Here is a 23,173-nt window from a genome sequence, read left to right as displayed (position 1 = left end):
TCAGTGACTGAGATTACACTGAAAAAAAGATCAACATTTTTATGAGGTTTTTTTTGAAGATTTCTATCATATAGGGAACAAATCCAATTTAAGAATCAATTTCCCCTAGTGTGCATTACAACTATATGCATTAAAGCCCAGAGAATATACTTGTTAACATGTATTTTTAAACTTACTTTATATCCCCACAAACCATGTTGTCTGTTATCTATCAAGCTGAAATGCAGAGACACTCTGTGACTTCACTGGGCTGCTATAAGATCAATGATGAGGTCAGATTGGATTGTGAAATGACATGGAGTCCTGTTTTTAAACTAGGTCATGTAACGCCCATTAAACCTGCCCAGCCGTTTCTATTTATTTTTCCATCTATATATTTTTTTTATCTTGTCAGCATGCACTCAAAACTACTTAAAAGTTACGAATTTTCCTTAGTCGTGCGTCCTTTTCAGAAATGCATGTACGCAATTTAGTCGTTTTTTTTTTATGTAAAGATAAATAAGAAAAAGATAGATTTGGTAATGAGTGAATTTACGTGTGTTGTTAAATGCATGCAAAAGACAAAACAAACCATTTTGTTTATTGTTCCATGGGTAATATTTGAATCTCCAAGCACCCCTATATAGCCTATGTCTCGCTTTTGGGACAGACAATAACACTGGTTTGTTACAACTCTTTGATTTGAAATTGAAACACGCCCATCCTCTTGTTGACAGATTGCTGTGACTAATTCCTCACGCAAGGGGGCGCTGTTACACTGAATGAGGGGCTGCCTCTGCCCGAGTCTATGGTTCATGTGTGCTGCTGCTGTTGTGTGTGTATCCAGTGAAAATTACCCGGAGACCGACTGGGAGACAGTTTTTTTTTGACCGTACCAATGTGTGTTGCCTCTGTATATATCGCCTTAAAACCCGTCGGAATCATCTCACGGACGTAACCGCACATCCACAATGAGGGAATAATCGGAGGAGACACAACGGCGAGGCTCGTCTAGTAGCTAACGTTTTTTTGTTGGAACTGCTGAGTGGGAGCACAGCTGCTGGCTACGAAAATGTCGGGGAAAATAGAGAGCAAGCAAGGTAAGTGCTACCCGGGTTAGACTCAACCACAGGGCTCGGGATACCGGATAACGGTATTCCTCTCCTCGGGGGGCTCGGATGGGAACAAATGTGGGGTCCAATATGTACTCTGAATGGGTCTCCAAAATAAACCTCCAGACGGGGTTCTTTCACTGTAAATGGTGGTTTAATTGGGCCTCATGGATTGTTCTTTTCTCAGCTATCCAGTTAAAAATAAAGCGTCACCGTTTCAGCTAGCTGGTGTTGGCGAATTACTTTTGTACCCTTTTAAACCTCATGACAAAAAGATAGCTGGTTAACTTACAAATAAATGACCTTAAGACCATTTGTATGTGCTATCATTATATAGCTTGTGTGATATACCCGACCGGCTTTTCACCATTGGCTCCCTCAGCTCAGCGGCCGTAAATACACCACCACGGTTTGATCCTGTGAAGGCATCGCCAACATACAGGCTACAAATCTCAGCTTTTCACTAAGGGGGTGGGGGGGACAAATAACAAACATTTAACACCGTAAAATAACTGAGCATGTTGTGCTTTTTGTTTCTCCATTTCATGCTCCATAGTTGGTTGTTAACGTTAAACCCAGGATGGATTTGTAACGGGTAGTACCAGCCGGCTAAAAAATGTTAGCTTTTCGTTAGCTACGTTGTTACCTTTAGAGTTGTGATGCGTTCACGCCCAAAGACAGCCGTGTGTGTGTTTGTGTTGTTGGTTTCAACATTGTGCACGTGGCATTTTTTTTTTGTTAGTTTTACCCACATTGCCTCTGCTTGTCTTTTGCAGACTGGTAAACGCACAGCAGAGCCCGTTTAGTGTTAGGGAGAACAGGGCAGTCTTGGGGGTATGCCTTTGTAGGGAAACTTTATACCCTCCAGCAACACTTGCATCCCATTCCACCAGCTGTCTCCTTGGTTAGCTCCACATATACTCCTGTCCAGTGATGCCTGCAGTAAACTGACACAGACACACACACACACACACACACACACAAGGGGGAGGGAGTGTCATCCACCACTAGCCTCAGTCATTCTTCATAAAGGCGTAAAAAGTTTCCAATTTCTTTCGGGATCTTGAAGAGAGATGGCTACATATGGTCAGAGCTGAATTAGGACTCAGTGTTGTTGTTTAAAAAAAAATCTATATTACATTCTGGTTCAATGATGAGTCAAACGCAAATAAAGGGTAGTGTGTATTTGGACAATGGCCTCAATCCATCTCCAGCATCATTCCTCTCATGTGGTCCCCAGGCTCTCCTAGTTGTGTTTACTGGGTCATTTGCTCACCGGCTCTCTTCTGCATGTACCCATTGATCCCAAATTTATACCCAGAGGACACACACCAGTGAGATGGAAAGAAAGGGCAAAGCCGGGGTCTCATGGTAGCACTGTAGAACTGTGCTTAGCTTCAGTGTCTTCCTGTTAAGCCTTTTCCTCAGAGAGAGAGAAAAAAAAGAGAGAATATGCGTAAGGAAGGATTGGAGCTGGTTTTTTAAAAGGGAGCCTGTTGTCTATGTGGGCTTGCACTGTGGAGACTCTACAGTAAAACGGGACCCGTTTTAGACCTTGACAGATGGAGATTAATGCACTGCTGCCTCGAGGAGCAAATTAAAAGGGAAGAGATTTGGGAACTAAGGCGAACTAGGGTTAATGTATCCTAATAAGGATTCCTGCACATGGATGAAGCCATGGGTTTAGGTTTAAATAGTGGTATGATTCTGTATACAGCATGCAAATGGTTACCATGGCACACAGACCAAGTAGGACAATCAATGCACACATGGACACTAAGGAAGACTTACAGCCAGTTTGTCTTCCAGACTCAATAGCTGCATCAACATGCTCTCTTATCACCATGGTTTCCGTGTCCTTCTGTCACCTACGTGTACTGTAACCTGTGCCACTGCACCCACTTGTGTGACGCGTAATTGGGGTGTCACCTCCAAGAGAATCAGTAGGGTAGTTCTTGTGCGTGTTTCAACACTGGACCTTATCCTGTGTCTACACACCCACATGACTTCATCACTCTGGCAGCCCAAACTGTAATACACTTAACAGATTCTGCATGTGATGGTGTTGCCCAAAAGTCTACAGGCAGCCAAACAACTAATGCTTACCTCATAGAAAATGATCTGGGTGGAGGAGACTGAAATTTCGGATTGTCTCGGCATTTGTAATTTCACACTTTGCGTTGGACTTGTTATTTAATGGACTCACAAAAGGAGGCTGACAGTGTAATTGGATTATAAAGACTTATTTTGGCTGTTCAACCATTCTGTATTTCAATTCTTCTCCTGAGCTATTACCCAATTTCATACTTTGAATGTTTAGTGTTTTTATTTGTCTACTGTAAAGCTTTAAATGAACTAATTAGCCGCCCTGGGACATTTCCTCTGTTGCAGTTGTAGTTGGCAGTCAGTGTTGCCACATCTTACAGGGGAAACAATCCCAAAGTGAAACATCTTGCCGTGGAGCCGTTGACTGGGATTGGTCTGAGAGCCATGTATGGGAATTAAATACAATACTGTTTCTTACAGTATTTCTTATGGTCTGAAAAAGTTGCAAAATATGCAGCTGTTAGGAAGTAGAGTCTCTGAGGGGGTCTTATTTTGTTGAATCCAGCAAGAAGGTCCATGGAGGGTTGGATAAAACTAACAACAGGACATACAAATTGTTTCAAAAAACCTTCGAAATCATTCCTGAGGCTTGATTTAGTGAACTATTTTTGAGGCTTTTCCCCTTTATTAGTAAGGTGTTGTGACTGTGAGGAGAGACTAAAGCTGCACAAGAAGAAAAAAACAAATAAAACCAATAAAAACCTCACAAGCGCTATCTTTAAGGAACTTTGACAGAAAGAAAAGCCCACAGAGCTCTATATACCAGGAATGCATTTAATGCAACATTCTTAAAATGCCTTATCATGGATGATGTGATCAGATTTTTTACAGAAAATTGCAAAGAATCTTCAATTAGCTAACAACTTTAGCTCCATGTTGTAGCATTAACCCTGTTTCCACTTTTCCACGTTCAGATCCACATCTGGAAAATTAAAAAAAAAAATCGATTTGCATCCCAACAATTTATGAAAACCATAGTTTTGACTTTTTCTCAAAAACCTGTACTTCTTTCATTTTACAGTTTGACATTTTATTTTGTTCTGAAGATAATTAAGGCTTTAAGCACGAATAATGGTTTCTTTTTTCCACACTGTGTTGAAAGTGTACTGTATCGGGGTCCTTGTAGTGACATATTTATTAGACCATGTGTTTGTGCTTATGCTTGGACCTTGTGCACCTATTGTTCACTCATGGCATGGTTGTGTTGCTGTACAGTTCAAACTGTGACTCAGTGTTTTCAGTGTTTTTTCTGACACACTTAACAGCAAGTGATGCATGCCTAAACACACATCGTCTTTCTCTTTGGAAAAAACAAGCTTTAATTGAGTCTCTGTATTTGAATAATTCCAATTGCCAAATGTGTTTGTCCTTATTTTCCCCGCACACGGCGACTGGGATTGTGACACAACACTTTTGGCATGCCAGTGTTGGTAACAAAATGTGTAGGAGTAGCACAGCGTTTTAAAATTAGCCTTCAGACTCGTCTCTTACTGGGCAGTCAATGGTAGTAGCCAGCTGCAGCGGAACTGATCCATCAGTTCCTTATTTTAGGCTCCGTGCCCCTTCTTGCCTAGTGTGGGAGTGTGTGTCTGTGTATTTGCCTTTGAAACGGTTTAGCTGCAATGCAAAGAGTTTACTCTTAAGCATTCCTGGAGTTAACACTGACGTGCAAGTCATTTGGATGGCTTTGTGTTTGCTAAGTGGTTACTGCACCACTTCACACTGAAATATCTTTCTTGTCTGGTGTACAGAAATAGCCAGACCCACATGCCTTAGTCACCAAAACTCTGAGCAAGAGCTAAAGCAGCCGTGATTACAAAAGGGTTCCCCTGACGATTATGTTGAGCACATTGCTGATGAGTGATCCCACTGTTGCACACAGCCAGCTTTGGGTCTTGGTTTGACATGCTGCAATTTTGAGGTTTGATGGCAGAAAGCGTTTCACCCTCCCTCTCCCCGCAGAATGAGAGGCTTGCTGTTCATATAGGTTTAGCTGTGTTGTAATTAGTTTTTTTGTGTGTATGGGAAAGCAAAAAGAAGGAGGGAATAGAGCTTAGGGAGAGAAGGAAAACTGTTGGAGGGAGGTGGATGGGAATTGAGTCTCTGCACAGAGGGAGAATCAGGCGGAGAAATGGATGGATTACATGTTCCCATATGATCGAAAGAGGCTATCGATATGCAATGGAAGGCATTCAGGTTGTTGTAACATGAATATTTCCAAAGCTGCTTTGCAGACACCCTCCAAGGAGCCGAAGACGGCAGTTAAGATCTGTTTTCTGGGATCTGTATATGTGTTTTTCTCCAGCTTACACTTACAGGTCGTTTTCGCCCTCTCTGCTTCCATATGTGCTCGCAGGACTCCTCTCCCAGAGGGCCTGATCTCATAGGATGATGCTTGACTTGGTGTCTCTGCTGTGTTTTGGCCTACATGCCAAAGAGCAGGTCATTTATTCCTGCAGGTGGCCTGTGTGGCTCCTTGTGTCTGCTCAGTACATCCCAACTCCAGATAACTGTGGGTTGGACCCTCTCCAGGACCTGTGATGACAGTTTAGACAGCTTCACTCAGACATTCTGTCCAGGATTATATGCTCCCAGCTATGTTTACAAGAAGAGTTATTTGACAAAGAATCTGCAAAAGCACATCTTGTCGTCCCTCTGTGCTATTTGTGGATCTTTCCTCTGAAGCGCTGTGCAACACGTCTGACTCAGGACAGGAAGGTCATGCGGACCAGAGTTGTGACTAACTCTCAGCTGTGTTATCGAGTTATAGCTGTGAATATGCTAGCCTGACCAACAAGCCATCTTTATACAAGAGGTGTAACAATCAGCAACACTTCTGGAGCAGTAGCTGTGTGGACACAGGGCCTCTTTTTGGATGGGAAATATAAGCTGGAGGAGCCAGACCTCCTCCGAGGACACTGACTCCTCTCTTCAGGGGGATCTAGATGAGGACACAGGTAAAGACAAATATATGACCTCCTCTTAATGCTCTAATAAGTCCTCTGTTATAGCAGGGTTGACTGGGTGTTAAGACAAGTGTGATCAAAACATTTTTTTCATATGTGACCATCACTTGTCATTTCATGGCTGGGATTGGAAGACAGCTGTCCTAATGACACACACGACGATGATGATGATGAGCGGCACACAGTAGAAAACATAGCGGGACACCAGGAGGTCCATGTCTGAAGTATGTCTTACTGTAAAAAGAAGATAGAATTTGCGACTAATCAAGTACTCGATAATCGGTTAATGGTCCATCCATTTGGGGTTAAACATGTACAGAGTTTATCAACATTGTCTATGTAAGTTTTAGCCATGAGTGTTTCATCAGCCCTAGTTGACATAGATTTTTTTTCTCCAAAATTGTTAGATCTTTTGCCTCACTTATTAAATAAAATATTCTAAAAGCACAAAAGAAACGGGGTGTAGTTTTTTTTCTCCACAACTCAAACTGCACAAACATGTACAAAAATGGCATGAAACGCTATTTGCTGCCAAAAAGTGTTCTCCAGTGCAGAGTTTAGTGTGACTTGCCCAATTACAGGAGTAGTGTTTTTACTGTAGCTTCATTCACACTATGAATGTTTTCAACCGTTTTTTGGGGAAATAAGTGGATGCCTGCATTGTTTTGTTGTTTTGGCAATGTATTTCTTTGTTTAAGACCGCTGCTGCCAGTTTTGGAGCTTTAATGTAGAATAGGTTTGCTGGCAGAAAGAAATGCAGGGGACATTCCTCGCTGTGCTTTTTGTGTCTTGTGGCTTTATAGAGACTGCTCATTTGCTCTGCTGAAGGCTTGGGCAGACCCAACCCAAGAAGGCTGCTCTGCAGGGCCACAGGTTGCCTCTGCGCAGGCTGCTTCTCCGCCTTATCACCCTCAAAGTTTGTATACTGAAGCCACAGCTTTTCTAATTTTGGCCCATCAGGTGAGGATCTGCCAGTTTGCATAGGTGCGGTTGTTGTAATCCAGTTATGCAACGGACAAAATGTTGTTTCTAACACTGAGGGGCATCTTTAATCCCACCTGCCTGCCTTGCTTCATCATGGCAGCTTAGCCTGTTTGTTGACCCACATGTTGGAGTTAACGCTGTTGGATGTATGATGTTTTCAGTCTGTTTTGTGCCTCTTCTGTTAAGCTGTGTGAACACATCCACCCTGGTGAGCCTGTAGCACACAGAGGCTCCATAATTAAGGTAGTAGAGTCCATCATTTTGTAATTACACAGTGCTGAGTGCCATAACACCTTGTTTTGAAGGCACACAGCTTGTGCTGCGTTGGGACTAACTAATCTGTGCATTTCTGACCAGCGCAGTGTAAAAGTCAAGTTTTTGTTACTCGTCTTTTTGACCCAATCTGCACAGTCTCCCTTGCTGTGATGTCTCTCACTGGAGACAGATATTGTGTCTGGCTGCATGGTGGTACAGATGAGGGTCTCAGGCTCAGCATTCTGCTTGATCAAAGATCCACAGTATACTTAAGAGGATGATTCCACTGTTCCATCCCAATACAAAAGCAGAAACAGCAGATGCCAATATTGAGGTAGATTCACAAAGGATGCAGCTGTGTTAACTGACTACGCCTTTTCCACCATCTCTGAATCAAATTTCTCCCCTATCCAGACTGTGTCAAGATTGACTCTACAAAGTCAGGAAGGCTATAAACCTTAAATGTGAGTTTTGGATCGAAGACACATTTGGCATTGGCTTATAATCAATTAAAATCTTCTCTTTTTTTTTTACACATTTTATTCTGTCCATTCCAGTCTTTCAAACAAATATCGGACCAACAGTCTTTGAACAATTTGCAACACAAGTGATAGAAGTCCAACAGAGGGGTTGAGCAGAATGGATCTAATTCCATGCTGTGACTTGACAGCATGATTGTTTGGAGGGCGAGAGGATTTCTCATGCTTCCATGTTGGAAAGCTGTGTCGCCAGTGTACATAGTTACCCACTTCTATTTGTTACCTCAGTAACCTACCCATGCACATGTTTTGGTGATGTCTAGACACAGAAGTCCATTCAGGTCTGTTAAATAAAGTGCAAAGTCTGTAGAGACAATTCTTGGACATTTTGGGAGTGTTTCGGTGTTTTATCCCTCAAAAAGTCAGTTACAACAATCAAACAAATCTGATGGTATGGGTGCACAGTAACCTTGGATTAGATACTCGAACTAAAACCTCTATGAGTGAGTCACTGAACTCTGAGTGCAGAGTGTACTTTGACATGTTCTTCCAGTTCTTATTTTACAAGGAGATTTTAATTGATATCATGCTTCAGTTTGAATATGTGGGAACACATACTGCATATTCCAAAGGCATTTATTGGCAAAATATTTTGCCCAAATTAAGGTCTTGCCATTATGCACAACTTTGCAATATCATGCCCGTTTGATTGAAGCATCCTAGCATATCACATGGTAATGAAATGCACTTGCTGATATACCAAGAATACAATACCGATACAGTAATGGCCACCACAAAAGAATGAAAAAGTATCCATCTGCATGTCATTTTGTAAGCAGCCAATATGAAGTGGGCAGCAGGAAGGAAGAGTCTGAAATTAAACAATTTCAATAGCCAAAGGAAAATGTGGAGATTCTGAAAGGGGGTCTTGTATGATGTCCAGCTTTGTGTGTGTGTGTGCTCATGTTGAGTATGTCAAATCATTCAGACCCCAGGGTGGCATGGTTGGGTCAGGGAGCTGGCACACAATGAAGGGGACGTCCCACAGTTGCTGCCAGTTTCCGACACCAGTCTAAATCAGGCCTGCAGAGAGAAGCTGACATTGCCTTGCAAACGCGTTGTTGTCAGGGCAGATGTGGAGTTGTGAGGGTTTCTGTGTATTTGTTTGCCTGCTTATCTGGGTGCATAAATGACTCTGAATCATTGGTTTGATATCATTTTGTCATACCCAAACATGACATGCTTTGATGCACACATAGTATTTATTCTGTCAGTGGCTATAAGCCTGTAGCTCTGTTTGTCTGCCTCCGCTGTCCTCTTGGATGTTCCTCCTCATACATCCTGAATGAGTTTTCACAATAGCAATAAAACATGCAACACTGTGGTTTTATGAGCTTCTGAGGAAATTGTAAAATACTCTGATAGAGTGAGTTAAGTTGGCTTCTTTAATTATTGCATCTTGGTCTTATAGGGCAGTCGGTTACATTTTGACTTCACATCTTTTTTTTTTAATTCCAGCTGATATTGAAGAATTCTGTTCATAAATCTGAAACTTCTAATGCACATCCTGAGGCTCTTAGCAGTTCTTAGCAAGATTCACAAACAGGTTTTGAGCAGAACCATAAAACATTTCATTGTCAATTCTCAAACAGATTGCCAACAGATCCATGTATTCTTCTTATTCTTCATTTTTCAAGCAATATCTATTATGTCTAGATGTAGTTAATTTTTAATTTCTGAAAGTATTTGCTTCACTGTGTGTATTTTGACTTGTTTCAACAGTCCGCTAATAGGTTTGTAGTCATAAATCTGACAACAAAAAATGAACTTGCTGTTGCAAGAATTGCAAATTACCATTTAGATATGATAAGAGCCTGCATGATGCAAGTGGCGGCTGTGGCTCAGTTGGTAGGGCGGTTGTGGTTCAGTTGGTAGAGTCGTCGCCTGTCAACCAGAAGGTTGGGGGTTCCATCCCCAGCTGAGCAACATGTCCGATGTGTACTTGGGTAAGACACTTAACCCTGCATTGCTCCTGCTGCTTCGGTGGCGGTGTATGAATGGACTACTGTTGTACTTGCTCTCTGATGTACGTCGTTTGGGATAAAAGTGTTTCCTAAGTGAATTGTAACTTTTAGTTTGTTTGTTTTTGAGAGGGATACTGATACCAAATTTAGAGGGATAAAATGATGGATTGCCATTTCTTAAACAAATAAATTGAAAAAGGAAGATTCAAAAGGCTTTGACATGTCAACCAATTATAGAGCCAACCACTGTCTGCTCTGCTACATGTGCTGCAGAAGTGCAGGGACGATTGCAAACAGTGGATTTGGAGATCTCTCTGCTGTTTAAATGATTCAATTGTCAAACTTGTTCTAAATCACCCTAAGCATTGTTTTCTGTATTATGTTGGCAGGTATTGGAAACCATAAACACAAATTATAAGATGTGGCATAGGAGGATATTGGCAGATAATATTGGTTGCCTGATATATTGGTCAAGCTCTACAGCTTGCTGAAAATATGCCATCAGCAAAATGCTTTTCATAAATATGTGTCCTTGTAAAGATTCCATTAAGAGAAGAATCACTGTTTTTATTAACAACAATGTGAATTTTCCTAAGTAAAAAAGAAGAAGTATGGAGGTGCGGTAACTTGAATAAATCACATGGATGACTTTATAGTACCAGATGTGCTTAAAGGCCCCACCGTATCATTTGTTTTGGAAGGCTTGTAATATAAATTTAAATTCAGTTTTGACATTATTTTTTATGATCCACAACTTTCATTCAGTGTGTCTGTAGAGGAAGGTCAAAGGTCAAAACCTCAGTCAACCAATAAATAGCTGGATAGATGATCTGCAGTGTGGACACCAGTCTTTTGATTCATGTACACAGTAAGAATGCTTTAATGTTTAATCAATGAACTGTTATGACACAAAAACAAATCTACTTACAAGTATTTGAAAAATAATGATTAAAAAGCAAAAACTATCTACATTTTATGAAGCTTAAGAGATTTTCTTTTAGAGACATTTTTAAGACCTAATCCCAAAAGATCCTCAACAATAGAACTTCTGCCGTCTTGGTCCCGCCTTCTTTTAAACTTTCAAATCATGTCCCTCCCAGCTCCATGTCCTGCCCCGACACGCTGTTTCATGTGGAAAAATGTCAAACCACAAGAGAAACTTACAGACTGTTTTTATGTGACCTTTTTACAAAAATATATGTGTCACCACAATAGACTCAGCTTAGAAACTCAAAGATCAGGGTTTTGCAACATCTATATATAGCAACACTTGAACCAGAGGCTTTTAAAGAAAGAAACTTACTTTACAGACTTTAAATCCACAAAAAAAGGGGAAGTGGAAAGAAATGACAACCTTCAACGACAGCAAGGAGAGAAGGAAACACATTCATTCTTTTCTTTGTGTGCACAGTTTTAAAAAAAAAAATGTTAAAAGAAAGACAAAAGTTCTTTCAGCGTGTGGATTATTCATTGCTCACATAGTTTTAACAACCGCTGGCTAATTATAAGTGGCCGTGCGAGGGCGAGTCTTGCTCTGTGTGACTGACGCAAACCTATTTTTAAGAAGCTGTGAAAAACCCTAAAGCAGAGTTTTTTGTTTCGCCAAAATGCCTTTGACCTGTGATGAGATGTGTTATTTGTCCGTTAGGCTCATCCTTTGCGATGTGTGCGTGCAAAAAGTGTCAAGAGGACGTCGAGCAGGCCGCTGCGCAGACAAGGCGAGCTTTGTACAGCGCTCTAACGCGCGCAGAGTGGTACCACTTCTCGCTGCTTGAGGCCATTTACTCACAAGATCGCTGTTGCTTATGCTTTGCTCTCTCAGTATCTGTCTGTCTGTTGTACTCAGGCAGTGAAGTGATTGGCTCTCTTGTGGCTGTTTGTCTATGTGTGGGATCACTCTCCCGTCTCAAGTGCTTTATAGGGGCTGTTTGCCTCGCTCTCTCGCAGCTGCCGTTCGCCGAGAAATCATCTCAGTAGATCACAAGGTTTTTTAGCTGTCGCAGTGTCTCTGTTCTGCTGCTGCCTGATGTTACAGATACTGACAAGCCGGGTATTTATAGCACTTTGTGCTTCTTTAGTCTATCAGTTTCACCCAAGGTGAGCCTGCTGTCTGCCAGTTGGTTTCCTCTTACTCTGCCGAAAAAACTCAGATCAGAAATCAAGCTTTGAGCGGAGGCAAAGAAAATGCAGTAAACAACAGCAGCTAGAAGGTCAACGGAAGGATCGGACTGTTTAGAGTGTGTTTCTATTGGCTGGTTGTGTGTTCTCTGTGCTGTCAGACCTTGTATGTTTAGTTGAAGTAACAGGCGAGCTGTGAACAGCGGTTGTGAGTCCAGAAAAGAGGGAGCGGCTCTCAGCGAGGGAGACAAGGGACAGGAAAGTGTGCCAATGACCTCGGCGTCAGGGGGGAAGGAACAGGAGTGGTACCCAGGATGGTGTGTACGTGTTGTGATTTCCCGCCTTTAAGCCCCTCACCTCTCATGCCCTTTCCCCGTGCTCTAATGCAACGGTGTAGATGTGTATGTGTGCTTTTGATTTCTCATGTCACCACAATGGAATCATGAGCTGTCACCACTTCGTAAAACACAATTATCAAAATTAGGACTATAACTTTTTTTTTTTCTCTTATTTTCTCTATTTGGTCTATGCATTACTTCGTTTATTTGTGATGTCTTCGTCTGACACACCCTCCAAAATTATATGCAATTAACAGACAAACATAACACACAAAAGGTCCAAAACGTGGTTTTTAAAATGCAAGTTTTGTTAATTTTGGAGATCCTTATCTCAACCTTTTTAGCCCTGAAGGTTAGGAATATACAAAAAAAATCTGGTGTTTCATCTGCTCATTCACAATACAGCACATGGATTTAGTTATTAATTAACATGTCGGCCATTGTTTTAATGGTTTGGTACTGAAAAACTAAAACATGAGGGATTATCTAAGCATGTTTTGAATCACGTCATATAATTTGCCATGCACAGATGTCTGTAGCCGATGTCTCTGTTGTGTCACATAAGTTTAATGCTAGTATACCTAACTGCTGACTGGTTTATTATTTGGCTGAAGAAGTCCCCTATTGGGCAGACTCGGGTGTGATATAATATGTGATTTGTTTTTTCGTGGTCAAGTAAGAAAGAAAGTGTTGGCTGCTTAGGAGTGGTCAAACGGGTCTCTGGGAACGATCGGTGTTATCCATTTTGTAGGACAAGTTCAATTGACTTTTTAGTCCGAGAGTCCCAGAGCTCGACCGATTGATTGGCCGTTATAAGCATATCCAGTGACTATCGGTACTGGCTTATTTTATTGCAGATATGCGCTGACATTACCAGATAGATATATTTACCAGTCAAATAGCATTTCTTTTGAGTATCATTGTATTACACTAGACACAGTGATGCACCAACATGCACAGTAACTTTCCAGTCAAGTATTTATCTTGTCTTCATTAAACATCTTTTCCAAAAGTGTTTGATAACTGCATTTGAAGGATCAACACAATAAATGTGTATCTATCTATCTTTACAGGTCGAAGATAGATCCAAGAAAGATATGGTATCGGATTTTTTCTCTCCCTAATATTTGTATCGGCCCCTAATTTGAAGAGAAGAACTTCAAGAAACAATTTATATACATTAAATCTCATTCGAAAAACAGCCACTGAGAATTATGAAGACGGAATGAAAAATCCTCAGCATCAAAATTTGGCTAGATGGGTATTTTAAATGTCAATGTCATTATAGGCCCTGGTTTTCACCATCAGTGCATCCCTGTAAAGAATCGTATCTCTTAGAGAAGGTCAACATGCTGAAAATTGATCATCAATACCTGATTATTGAGTTTTTGTTGGCTTCGTCAAGTTTGTCCTTATACTTTAGTTTAGCTACCCCGAAAGTGCTAAAGTGCTCTAGCCCTGTCAAAAAGCTCGAGGTTATAGATCACGCTTTTCTTTCAGTACACAATGATGTCATGGAGCTTTTTAGCTATCTGGAGACTCTTCCATTGTATAGCCTGTGTAAGTACTCTGTGGTTCAAGACCACCTCTTACCCTTTCCTATTTCACTTTACAGTTTACTCAGCCTTTTTTGTCACCGTGCCAAACCATGTGTGCAGCTCTCTTGTGTTTTATTTTACAACTGGGGCATCAAAAGCTTGCAGCTCACGTGCTGTATGTAGACCGTGTTGCATTTGTTGTCGATTCTGTTGAAATCCAGGCCCTGAGGCCTCCCCTCTGTTACCTTTTTTCTGCTTGTGGTTGAATAGTTTACAGGCACTCTTTGTGTGCTCATTTGTTTCTGTCTGTGGCTATGGATGTGCATTATGCGTATGTGTGTGCCTGTTGTACATCGGACAATTGAGTGACCTAGACCTCAGGGCTCGCTCCATAGCTTTCAGTACAACCAAATTGGACTGCTGTGCCAAGTGCCCCCATTAACATGTTCCATTAGCTTGTTCAGAGCCCATAACAAGAGCTCAACCAAAAAAAAAAAAAAGAGGACATTATTTGAATAGTTGCAATAATTTAAAAATCAGTCACAGCCCAGAGTCAATGCTAAAGCATTCAGGACCCTTAATAAATCACTATTTATTTAGTGGAAGTTACTCACAGACATGCTTACTGTACATAAAAGGGCGGGTGTGAATCAAAGGCATTGGAGCGGAGGAATGGATGAGTAATAATAATTAAAGTAGCTGGAGGGTAGGGGTTAATATGACAAGTGAGCCACCAGCAGCAGACCCAAGAGTATAATTTTGTGATGTGCCTATGTGGACAAACAATGTGGTCATCATTGTCATCAGGCTTACAAGAAAGGAGGAAACATGTGGGCTTACAACCAAAAGTGGTATCAGTCAGAACAAACCACCAGCCCAGAGCGGAGGCAGGGGTAAAGAGGCACAAAGGGTCACAGAGAAACACAGATTGAACGAAAGATGCTGGCCAGAGAGAGCTTTGCAAGAAGGAGTTTTTGTTGGCTTCGCAGTTAAACAGAGGACACATTGAGGCTGGAGGCTTGTAAATGTTTATGCCTCCACACAATACGCAGGCCTCATGGTTCCACCCTCTTCCAAAACACCACCTTCCAGGCAGCTGGCCTACATTTGACACATTATGGAGTGCTGCGTCGGAAGCTTACTGGATTAAAAATGCAACAATCTGATTGGATGGTTTTTATTCCAGAGTACATCAAAAAACGTCCTTAGGAAATTTCTCATTAATGATTTAAGGATTTGGCCAGAAAAGTTCTTGGAAAGCTTCACTTTGGATTAATCCTGTAATAGTATTAAAAATTAAACCTGTAAAGGGAAACAAAACTTCTCTGTGTGATCTTAGTTTGAATACAACCACAGCCTGTAAAGTCAGCTTCCCCTGTGTGGTGCAGCAGAAAGTCCCCTCAGGTTTTTACTGTGTATTTCTTTTGCATATGCATCATAGTTAACCTGTCGTCCATGTGACAGTGTGCAGTGATACAGCTTTTATGTATTAACATGTACAGCTCACTATTAGGTTACACTTGAAAAATTAAACATAAAACAGATTTTAGAAGATCTGGATTATTAAACACAGACCTTTACATTTTGTAACATTGTTGTACCACATTATTATGATTATTGAGAACTAGTGTAAGGGACTTTGTATTTGTAATCTCTGTTTAATACTGAATATAAAAGCCTAGTATCATTGTAATTTATGAAACTATTCAACAACAAGCACATGTGAGGAGTTTTTGGGGGGTTATGAAACAGGCTGAAAACAATATTGATTGCACAATTTGACCCTCAAAAACAAATAAAACAATCGGGGACTTAACTGAAGATTTCTATATAGTAATTTTTAATGCTTGTAAATGGTGCCACCGGGTAGGTGTCAATAAGACCAGCTACTGCTTTAACAGTCTTGTATACAGCAAAGATATGATGCGTTTCAGTTGATCTCGTAAGTGGGAAATTCCCAGTTCCCAGTCGGAAGTGTCAACTGGAATGCCCCCTGAAGTCGTAATTACGACTTGGAAACGCAGAGAAAAAAAAGTTCAGATCCAATATGACTGCTACGTGCATCGAAAGGGATGTTTAAGATACAACTGTTGAGTTTATTAGCAGCTTAGTCGTCTTTTTGTGTAATTAAATCAATCAGACCGATGGTATCGTGCAAGTTCTCTCTGTGGAGGTGTTTTCATGTTATTTTCGGTCAGAAACTATCACGTAGTGTGTTGTTATCGTCTGGTCTAGAAAACAAAACAAAAGTTCTCCTGGACGCATCCATGTTGCTTTTCCGACTTGCAACTGGAACGCAGTTTACTCGGGTGTGACGTCATTCCCAGTTCCGATTTCCGAGGTAAATGGAACGCGGCAGTAGACAGTGATTGATGTGATTGGTTGTTTAAAGAAGAGGAGATTTGGAAATGACTTTTTTGTTTTAATATCAGAAAACACTACTTGCACATGTACAGGGAAAGATAAACGAAAAGATAAGATACTGCTTCTTCCACAGGGGGCGCCAAAATCAACGCAAACCAAAAGTTTCAATAAGAATCTTTAAAGACTAACAATATAGAAGATTAAACAAGAAGGCTTACACTTATAGCATCAACACAATGAAAAGGAGCACATCTCATCTGCAACCTGTGTAATAATGTGCATGTCCTGTTGTACCCTCAGCAGCCTTGGGTTCAAGCATAGTGTTTATTTAAAACACTGTTATCACTGTAAAACATTTTGCTCGTCCTCTTCTCTGTACTGTCTCAAACACTATTTTTCTCTCGTAACTGGCACAGTAGAACCGTGTGATTTTTATTTTTTTTCCTTACACAACACCGTTGCAAAACATTGCTTCAAGCCACAGATTTACTGCTGTACATGACGGAGGATTCAGATGATAGATGGTGCATTGTAGGCTGCTGATTTTCAGAGTGGCATTACGGTTTCTTTGAGGTGGCCTTTAAATTCAAGGAAAAAAGCATCTTGTTGATGTGATTGCAAGCATGTGTCAAGCAGAAATGTAGGCCAGTGTAGTTGGTTTCATATTAGAATGAAGGTTTTTTGGTTTTTTTTTAATAATAGAGGTGGGGAAAAAATTATGTAAAAATCGAGATTCTTCTCTTCTAAGATTTAAAATTGATAACTTCCAATCAGTCACATCCTGCTAAGTGCTAAGGCTAGCTCTTTAACTCAGTAGAATGCCAAATAGAGCAACAATAAATTCAGCCATTCTCACAGATGACTGGAGTAGATCCTGAAGTATGTACTAATTCATAAATAGACTTTAAATCCATGGAACCATTAATCCAGAATCGTTTTGAATCGAAAATCGATTCTGAATCGAATCGTGAGAGACTCAAAGATGTCCAGCCCTAATTAATAATATGCTTTAATCTATGCCGTAGGTGTGATGGATACTGGATGTTGTGTCTGGTTGTCTGGCTTTAGCCAATCATCCTGAGCAATAAGAGTGGACAACATACAAAAAAAAAAGGCTGAAGAATGCAAGGTGTGTCACCAAGAGATTAGGCTGGATTTTACTGTTATATGCCTCTACATGCAGTTTGTTGCTTATTACAGTTTTACATATTTTCATCCCAACTGATGGTTTTAGTTAGAATTTCTCATGCAGGTCTGTCAGAGAGTGTTGAGTGAGGAAGCTTTTATGAGGTTGTTTGTAATCAGGAATCAGATCATGTTTTCACGCTGAGTGTTCTCGATCTGAAACAGCACTCAAAGGTGACGAAGGAGTGAGCGAGTGGCTAAGGGTACATTTGAAATTCTTTTTATCTCAGAGTGCCATCTCATGACTCAGAGACTTAATGATGTCTGCCTCACAGAGCAGGAGTTTCCCCATTCACATATGTCCCCCATCATCAGTCTACTGTGTCACTTCTGGAGTGAGATCTGAAAGCAGATTGAGCTAACACACATAAAGGACCAGACCGTTTTTAAAGGGGGTTTTAAAAATTCTGTTTCCTGACGCACAAAGGCGATAGATCTGTGACCCAAACACACTCTCAGCGAGCAGTTAGGGATCTGGTTTTCTGTTTTGTAATAGAGATATGGGGGTTATAGATCACCTCTGTTGTGGGGTCATGCTCTGTTATGGTCCACCAGGCAGTCTGTTCCCATGCAGAGCATGGAGCATGCAGAGCGCCTCCATCACCACATTGATATTTGCTCACGGCCATTGACCCGTAGTTGGTGGGTCTGCTTTACTAGTCATCGACATACTGACGGGCATGTTTGTGCGAGTTATTTATAGCGCCAAATATTGGCTGATGATGCTGTTATAGAAGACAATGCTGTTTTTCCCTGATAAAGAGTTTTATTTTCAAGAATTCACTAATTAAAATGTTGTATTAGAAAAGACAAACCATTAGCCTACATAAGAACACAATTCAAAATGTGTGTGCTTGTAAAACAGATATGTGTTGTTCCTCATTCCGAAAAGAAAGCAGAAATGGAATATAAATGAGCTTAGATGTTTCCTTTAGATAGAAATGAGTACCGATAGTGGTGGACTTTTTCTGAGTTTCAAAACGGCCTGTAATTCATCCCTGATGTCATTGGAAACATCACGCAATAGAGACAGAGAACAACAACAGAGCCATTGTTCTTAACATGTAGGTGCAGGATGAATTATTAAATTGAATTATTAAAATAAAAACAAAGTTCTAAATGGTTTTCTTGGGGTTAGCAAAGAAGGCTGACAGTAGTATTGAAGATAGCTTGCTTATCATAGGATCCTTTGTGTAAACGGTGACCGTGGAACATGAACATTCCCGTGTCCTGTGCTCTGCAGTGCGAGTCAAAGTCTGACTTATTACGGTTATTTAAGGATGTCTGAAGTCATTTTAGAGTGAGTGGCTGAATAATACAGTATTCATATGTCTGTTTGCATTACATAATTTGATTGTTCTCATAGAAATCATCTTCATTTACTCATTTTCTAATTGAAATCCAATAGATGGTAGCTGGACTGGGCACTTAGCATCCACTCGATCTTGTTTTCTTACGCAGTAAATGGACTGGGTGCTCTCAGTGTTCCTGTGGCTGGTCGTTGAACAGCACAGCTGGAAGTCGGTAAAACCAACCACTGGACTTCTTCCTCCATTACTTCTCAAATCAGCCATTAAGCGGGGCCACGCTCAGTCTGCATAAGGGCTTCCTCCCTTCCCTGCCATCCTTGAACTGTGCCTTGGTTTGGATTATTACCGCACACACTTTCACAGCCTTAGAATGCAGCCTGTTGATAACCGAGGACATGAAGAGGATTGGTATTGAAAATTGAACACAGCCCGGAGGAAGCCAACCACTACAATGCAGAGAATAAATAATTCACTCAGCACTTGACTATTTCCTGTTGAATTTCCTCTCTTTCCTCTCCGTTTGTCCTCTCTGCTGTGCGTCGAACGTGCCTCCGGCTTGCATTCCACATTCCTGCTCCACAGCAGCTCTTACCTGTGGACATTTTTTATTTTACAGTGTAGCAGATCATAAATTAATGCTATGTCTTAATTTTTATAGACAGATAAGACCTTGCTGCAGGTAAAATTGCCCGTTAACAATGCAGCGTATATTTACATTTTATATCCTAGGGAGGGGATTCTCTGATTTTCACAAATTCTACTTGGGTACATGTTGAGAATAAATGTATCATGTTTATTGGAAGTACAGTCGATCATATTTAATACCAGTTTAAGACGATGCTGAAAAGGAAGGTAAACTTAATCCATATATCAGAAATAGATTTTTACTTGTATTGGCCTTTTTCAAATACACCTTTTATTTTTAAAGAGGGTCAGAGTAGCTTTTGATCAACTTCATCATTCATGATCTCCAGAGGAAGAACCCCACTGACTTTGATGATCTTGACTTTTCGCATCACGCCACAATATGGTTGACATTTTTGTTCTTTAAGTGAAACTTTTTAAATAATTAGTAGATTAATTTACAGGAAAGCTTGAACAGCTTTTCGTAGTGCCCTAAAGATGGACCCTAGAAGCTTTTGTAACTGTCTCACCTTAACATCAGACCTAGCTGTAATGGTTCGTCTTACTGTAATTTACAAATGTTAGCATGCACACTAAGCAGGTGAACAAGGCTAATATTGTAAATGCATTAGCATGTTAGCGTTGTCAGCATATAGTTTTACTTCAGGGTACTTTTTTAAAGATACCAGTGGGTCAGTGGAGATCAGTTTGCGAGATTTGTTTGGATAGCCTCTTCTTAACATTTCATACCACCTGTCCTATTGTGACTTGACGAGAACTTTCTTTTACGCTTAATTAGAACTTTTTTCCCGTACACTCTTTTAGGTGAGTGTCCTCTCACTCTTTAACAGCTGGCAGAGTGACCTTTTCGGACTCTTGCTTTGGTCTTTTCGCAGCATCAACGTGTTCAAATGCGCAGGGATTGCACACTTTCATTTAGCAGGCCTCCTCACCAAGGGAGTTCAGCAGGAGGTGGCAGCTGTGTGTGTAACCTTAGGCACAACCTCCCCTGTATCCCTCCTCTGTGGGGCCGGCCAGCTGTCCTGTACAGATCACACCTGTACCGAGAAACAACCAGATCAATCTGCCCGCCTGCCACTTCTTCTGGACAAGCTCATATGTCACCACTCATCAGTTGTGTTGTTGGGATCGAGACCAGCAAATGGGATCCTGGGAATTCCTACAAAAAATACATATTATAGTCAGTTACTGTAAATGTGAAGCTATGTGTGCTATAGCTTCTTTACACCTTTGCACAGTCAGCATTTTGGCTGTTTTCATTTACTTTCGGAAGAGTAAGGAGAGAGAGACTAGTTCATGAGTACAAAGTAATCAGAGATGTAACCTTTTATATGTAGATATATTATATAAAAAGATTCAGCCTGCAGGGATTCTACATGAACTGATGTGTCTGTGTTGTGCTAGAGAAAAGTGACTCAATTTCCATGGAAGATACTAAATGTACCTGGATGGCCAATAACTATGTGTTAGCAACAGAATGTAATGTTCAGGTCTATGCAGGCCCACAGTTAAATGCAAATTACAGTATTTGTTTATTAAACTGTGTTTTTGCTTAAAGCACCCGTTACATTTACACTCCTCGTGTGTGTATGTTTTCTTATTGTTTAATTAAGCTTTGAGACGATCCAGGGACTGTAGGGCTTTTTGGGACTGGACTCTACAACTGAGTTGTTTGCGAACTCTCCCAGGCTTCATTTGAGACTCGTTCAGACTTGAGTGTTTGTTCAAAATGCCCCAAAGGCCTTTCGAAAAGCAGCAAAGAGTTTAAGCAATTTAAATGCACCCAAAAGATGTTTACTTACCAAATGCTTTGCGATGCATTGTCCACGATCTGTTTTTTTTTTCCTGAGTAAAAAAAAGTCAAGGATTTTGGAAACGTATAGACCCTACAGAAATTGAAAAGTTATGTTATATAATATTTGATCATGGTATTTGTAGAAACCTCAATTGTCTCATTGTATTCTGCAAGTGACTTTGAAGTCACTGTGTATCAGAGAGAATCAAGAGAGGTGTGTGTGTGTCTGTGTGTGTGTGTGTGTGTGGGACTGTTGAGTTTTACAACCGAGGAGACGAACTTCGCCCTTTATGGAAGTGTAAAAGACACTTTACTGTTCATCATGCTGGCTCTGCGGCCTTATTACACTGAATTTTAAGGGGGGTAAGGGAGGAGATTTCCGAGCCACTGGTAGTAATCAACAAGTAAAAAGGTGTTGTGAATAATCTGGTGCATTCTGGGAACGCTGAAGTGTCTATTTCCAACACTTTTTCTGTTCACTTTGTCCATCATAAGGCAATAAAAATCCAGATATTTGCTATCAAACACTCGTTATATTGTGTTTGGCAGGTGTACTTGAGCACCCAGGGGCGTGTTGTGACCTCTGCAGTTTAAACATAACCGGGGGGAAAAATGTTTTTTCACTGAGTTCATTCAGATTCAGTGTAACAGACATTACATCCAATGACATCACCACCTCATAACTCTGGAGAGCAGAAGGCGTCCAGCTGCGGAGAGAGAGTCCTGAGAGAGGGAGGGATGGCCCCGTCTATGGTGGAGGGTGGATACTGAAAGGCAGCCTACACAACTACAGTACAACAGAGCACTGCACTGTGTTCAATGTATTCTCTCTGTCACTTGCACCCTGTTCATTTCTTTCTGTTGATGATGTCATTTCCATGCAAGGCCAGACTTCCAGTGAACTCCACAGGAAGACTTGAGGGCTGGGGGTGGGGTTAGCTTTCTGTTCCCCGAACTGAGGAGAGGAGACAAAAAAAAACAACCTCTGTGTGCATGATAAACAGCTGAGCAAGCCACGGTGGGGCTGCGATGGTGTCTAAGGGCCTGTATCGATCAAGGCGGCGGTGACTCATTATGCTGATGTCACTGCGCTGCTTGACTCTGGGGCTGGGATTGTTGAGTTGCAGCTGTAAACTCACACACGCACTCCTTTTTGGCCTGTTAAAGCTGGGATTGAGCGAGAGAGGGTCCAGTCTCAGTCCCTGCATTTTGCCAGGAATATGTGAGAAACAAGGTTAAACAGAGAGTATAATGTGGGAGTATATTCATATGGAGGCTGTTGTCAAATCATAAGCATACGGTCTGCTCGACACACTGCCATAAGGTGACACTTTGTCAGAATAGACTGCTGGCTTGCGGCAAAACTGGCTGACACAGGTATGTATATCCTCAGGGTACAGAAAGAAAAAATCCCCTTCACTGTCAGCTCTTGGTCTGCTATCCAGACTCTAGTTAGGTGAAACAGCCTGGATCCCTCGTGGCACAACTATAGAGTATTGATCCAGACAGCTGTTGAGCAGGTTGTCGCCTTCTGCGTGATCCGCTATGTGTTGAGTTGACTTGTCTGACTCTCTGACAATCACATAAGATAAGATAAACCGTTATTTATCCCACAATGGAGAAATACGCATCATCATCAAACATTACATCTTCCTTCTTTCTCTCTTAATCCGGCCTGGCTGACAAGTAAATCCTGCACAAAATAAGGAAAAGCTCTGACATGTTAAAAAAATGATGCAATGACTTTATGCCACGAGATGTGTGTGTGTATATACTCCCTTTATCTTAAAGTTCCTGCCTTTCTCTTTCTGCTGTTCTACAGTCTATGCTTTAAAAAGTCCCCGTGTTCATAGAGTCAATTCTTCTAAAATAATCCTAACCATCTTGGCTCTCCCTCCTTAGTAACTGATGCAGCTAACAGGGTTTGAAAATGCATGGTCACTCTAATTATGATGCAATGCGTAATACATGGCTT

At 41.1% G+C, this 23,173-nt stretch overlaps 1 protein-coding gene across 9 annotated transcripts in view; it reads left to right on the top strand.

Moving 5' to 3' along the window:
• The first annotated feature begins 821 nt into the window (after positions 1-821).
• rapgef1b (Rap guanine nucleotide exchange factor (GEF) 1b) overlaps positions 822-23,173 on the top strand; it is a 49,395-nt gene continuing 27,043 nt past the window's right edge. For all 9 annotated transcript variants that reach the window (XM_061061912.1, XM_061061907.1, XM_061061903.1 and 6 more), the window contains exon 1: positions 822-1,079. In XM_061061912.1, the coding sequence (XP_060917895.1) occupies positions 1,052-1,079 (28 nt within the window). In that variant the 5' untranslated portion in view covers positions 822-1,051. The remainder of the gene's footprint in view (positions 1,080-23,173) is intronic.

This window comes from Labrus mixtus, chromosome 17 (genome assembly GCF_963584025.1).
Source record: "Labrus mixtus chromosome 17, fLabMix1.1, whole genome shotgun sequence".
Taxonomy (NCBI): Eukaryota; Metazoa; Chordata; class Actinopteri; order Labriformes; family Labridae; genus Labrus; species Labrus mixtus.
The sequence above is the reverse complement of the archived record's forward strand: the minus strand, read 5'-3'. Positions and strand labels throughout refer to the sequence as shown.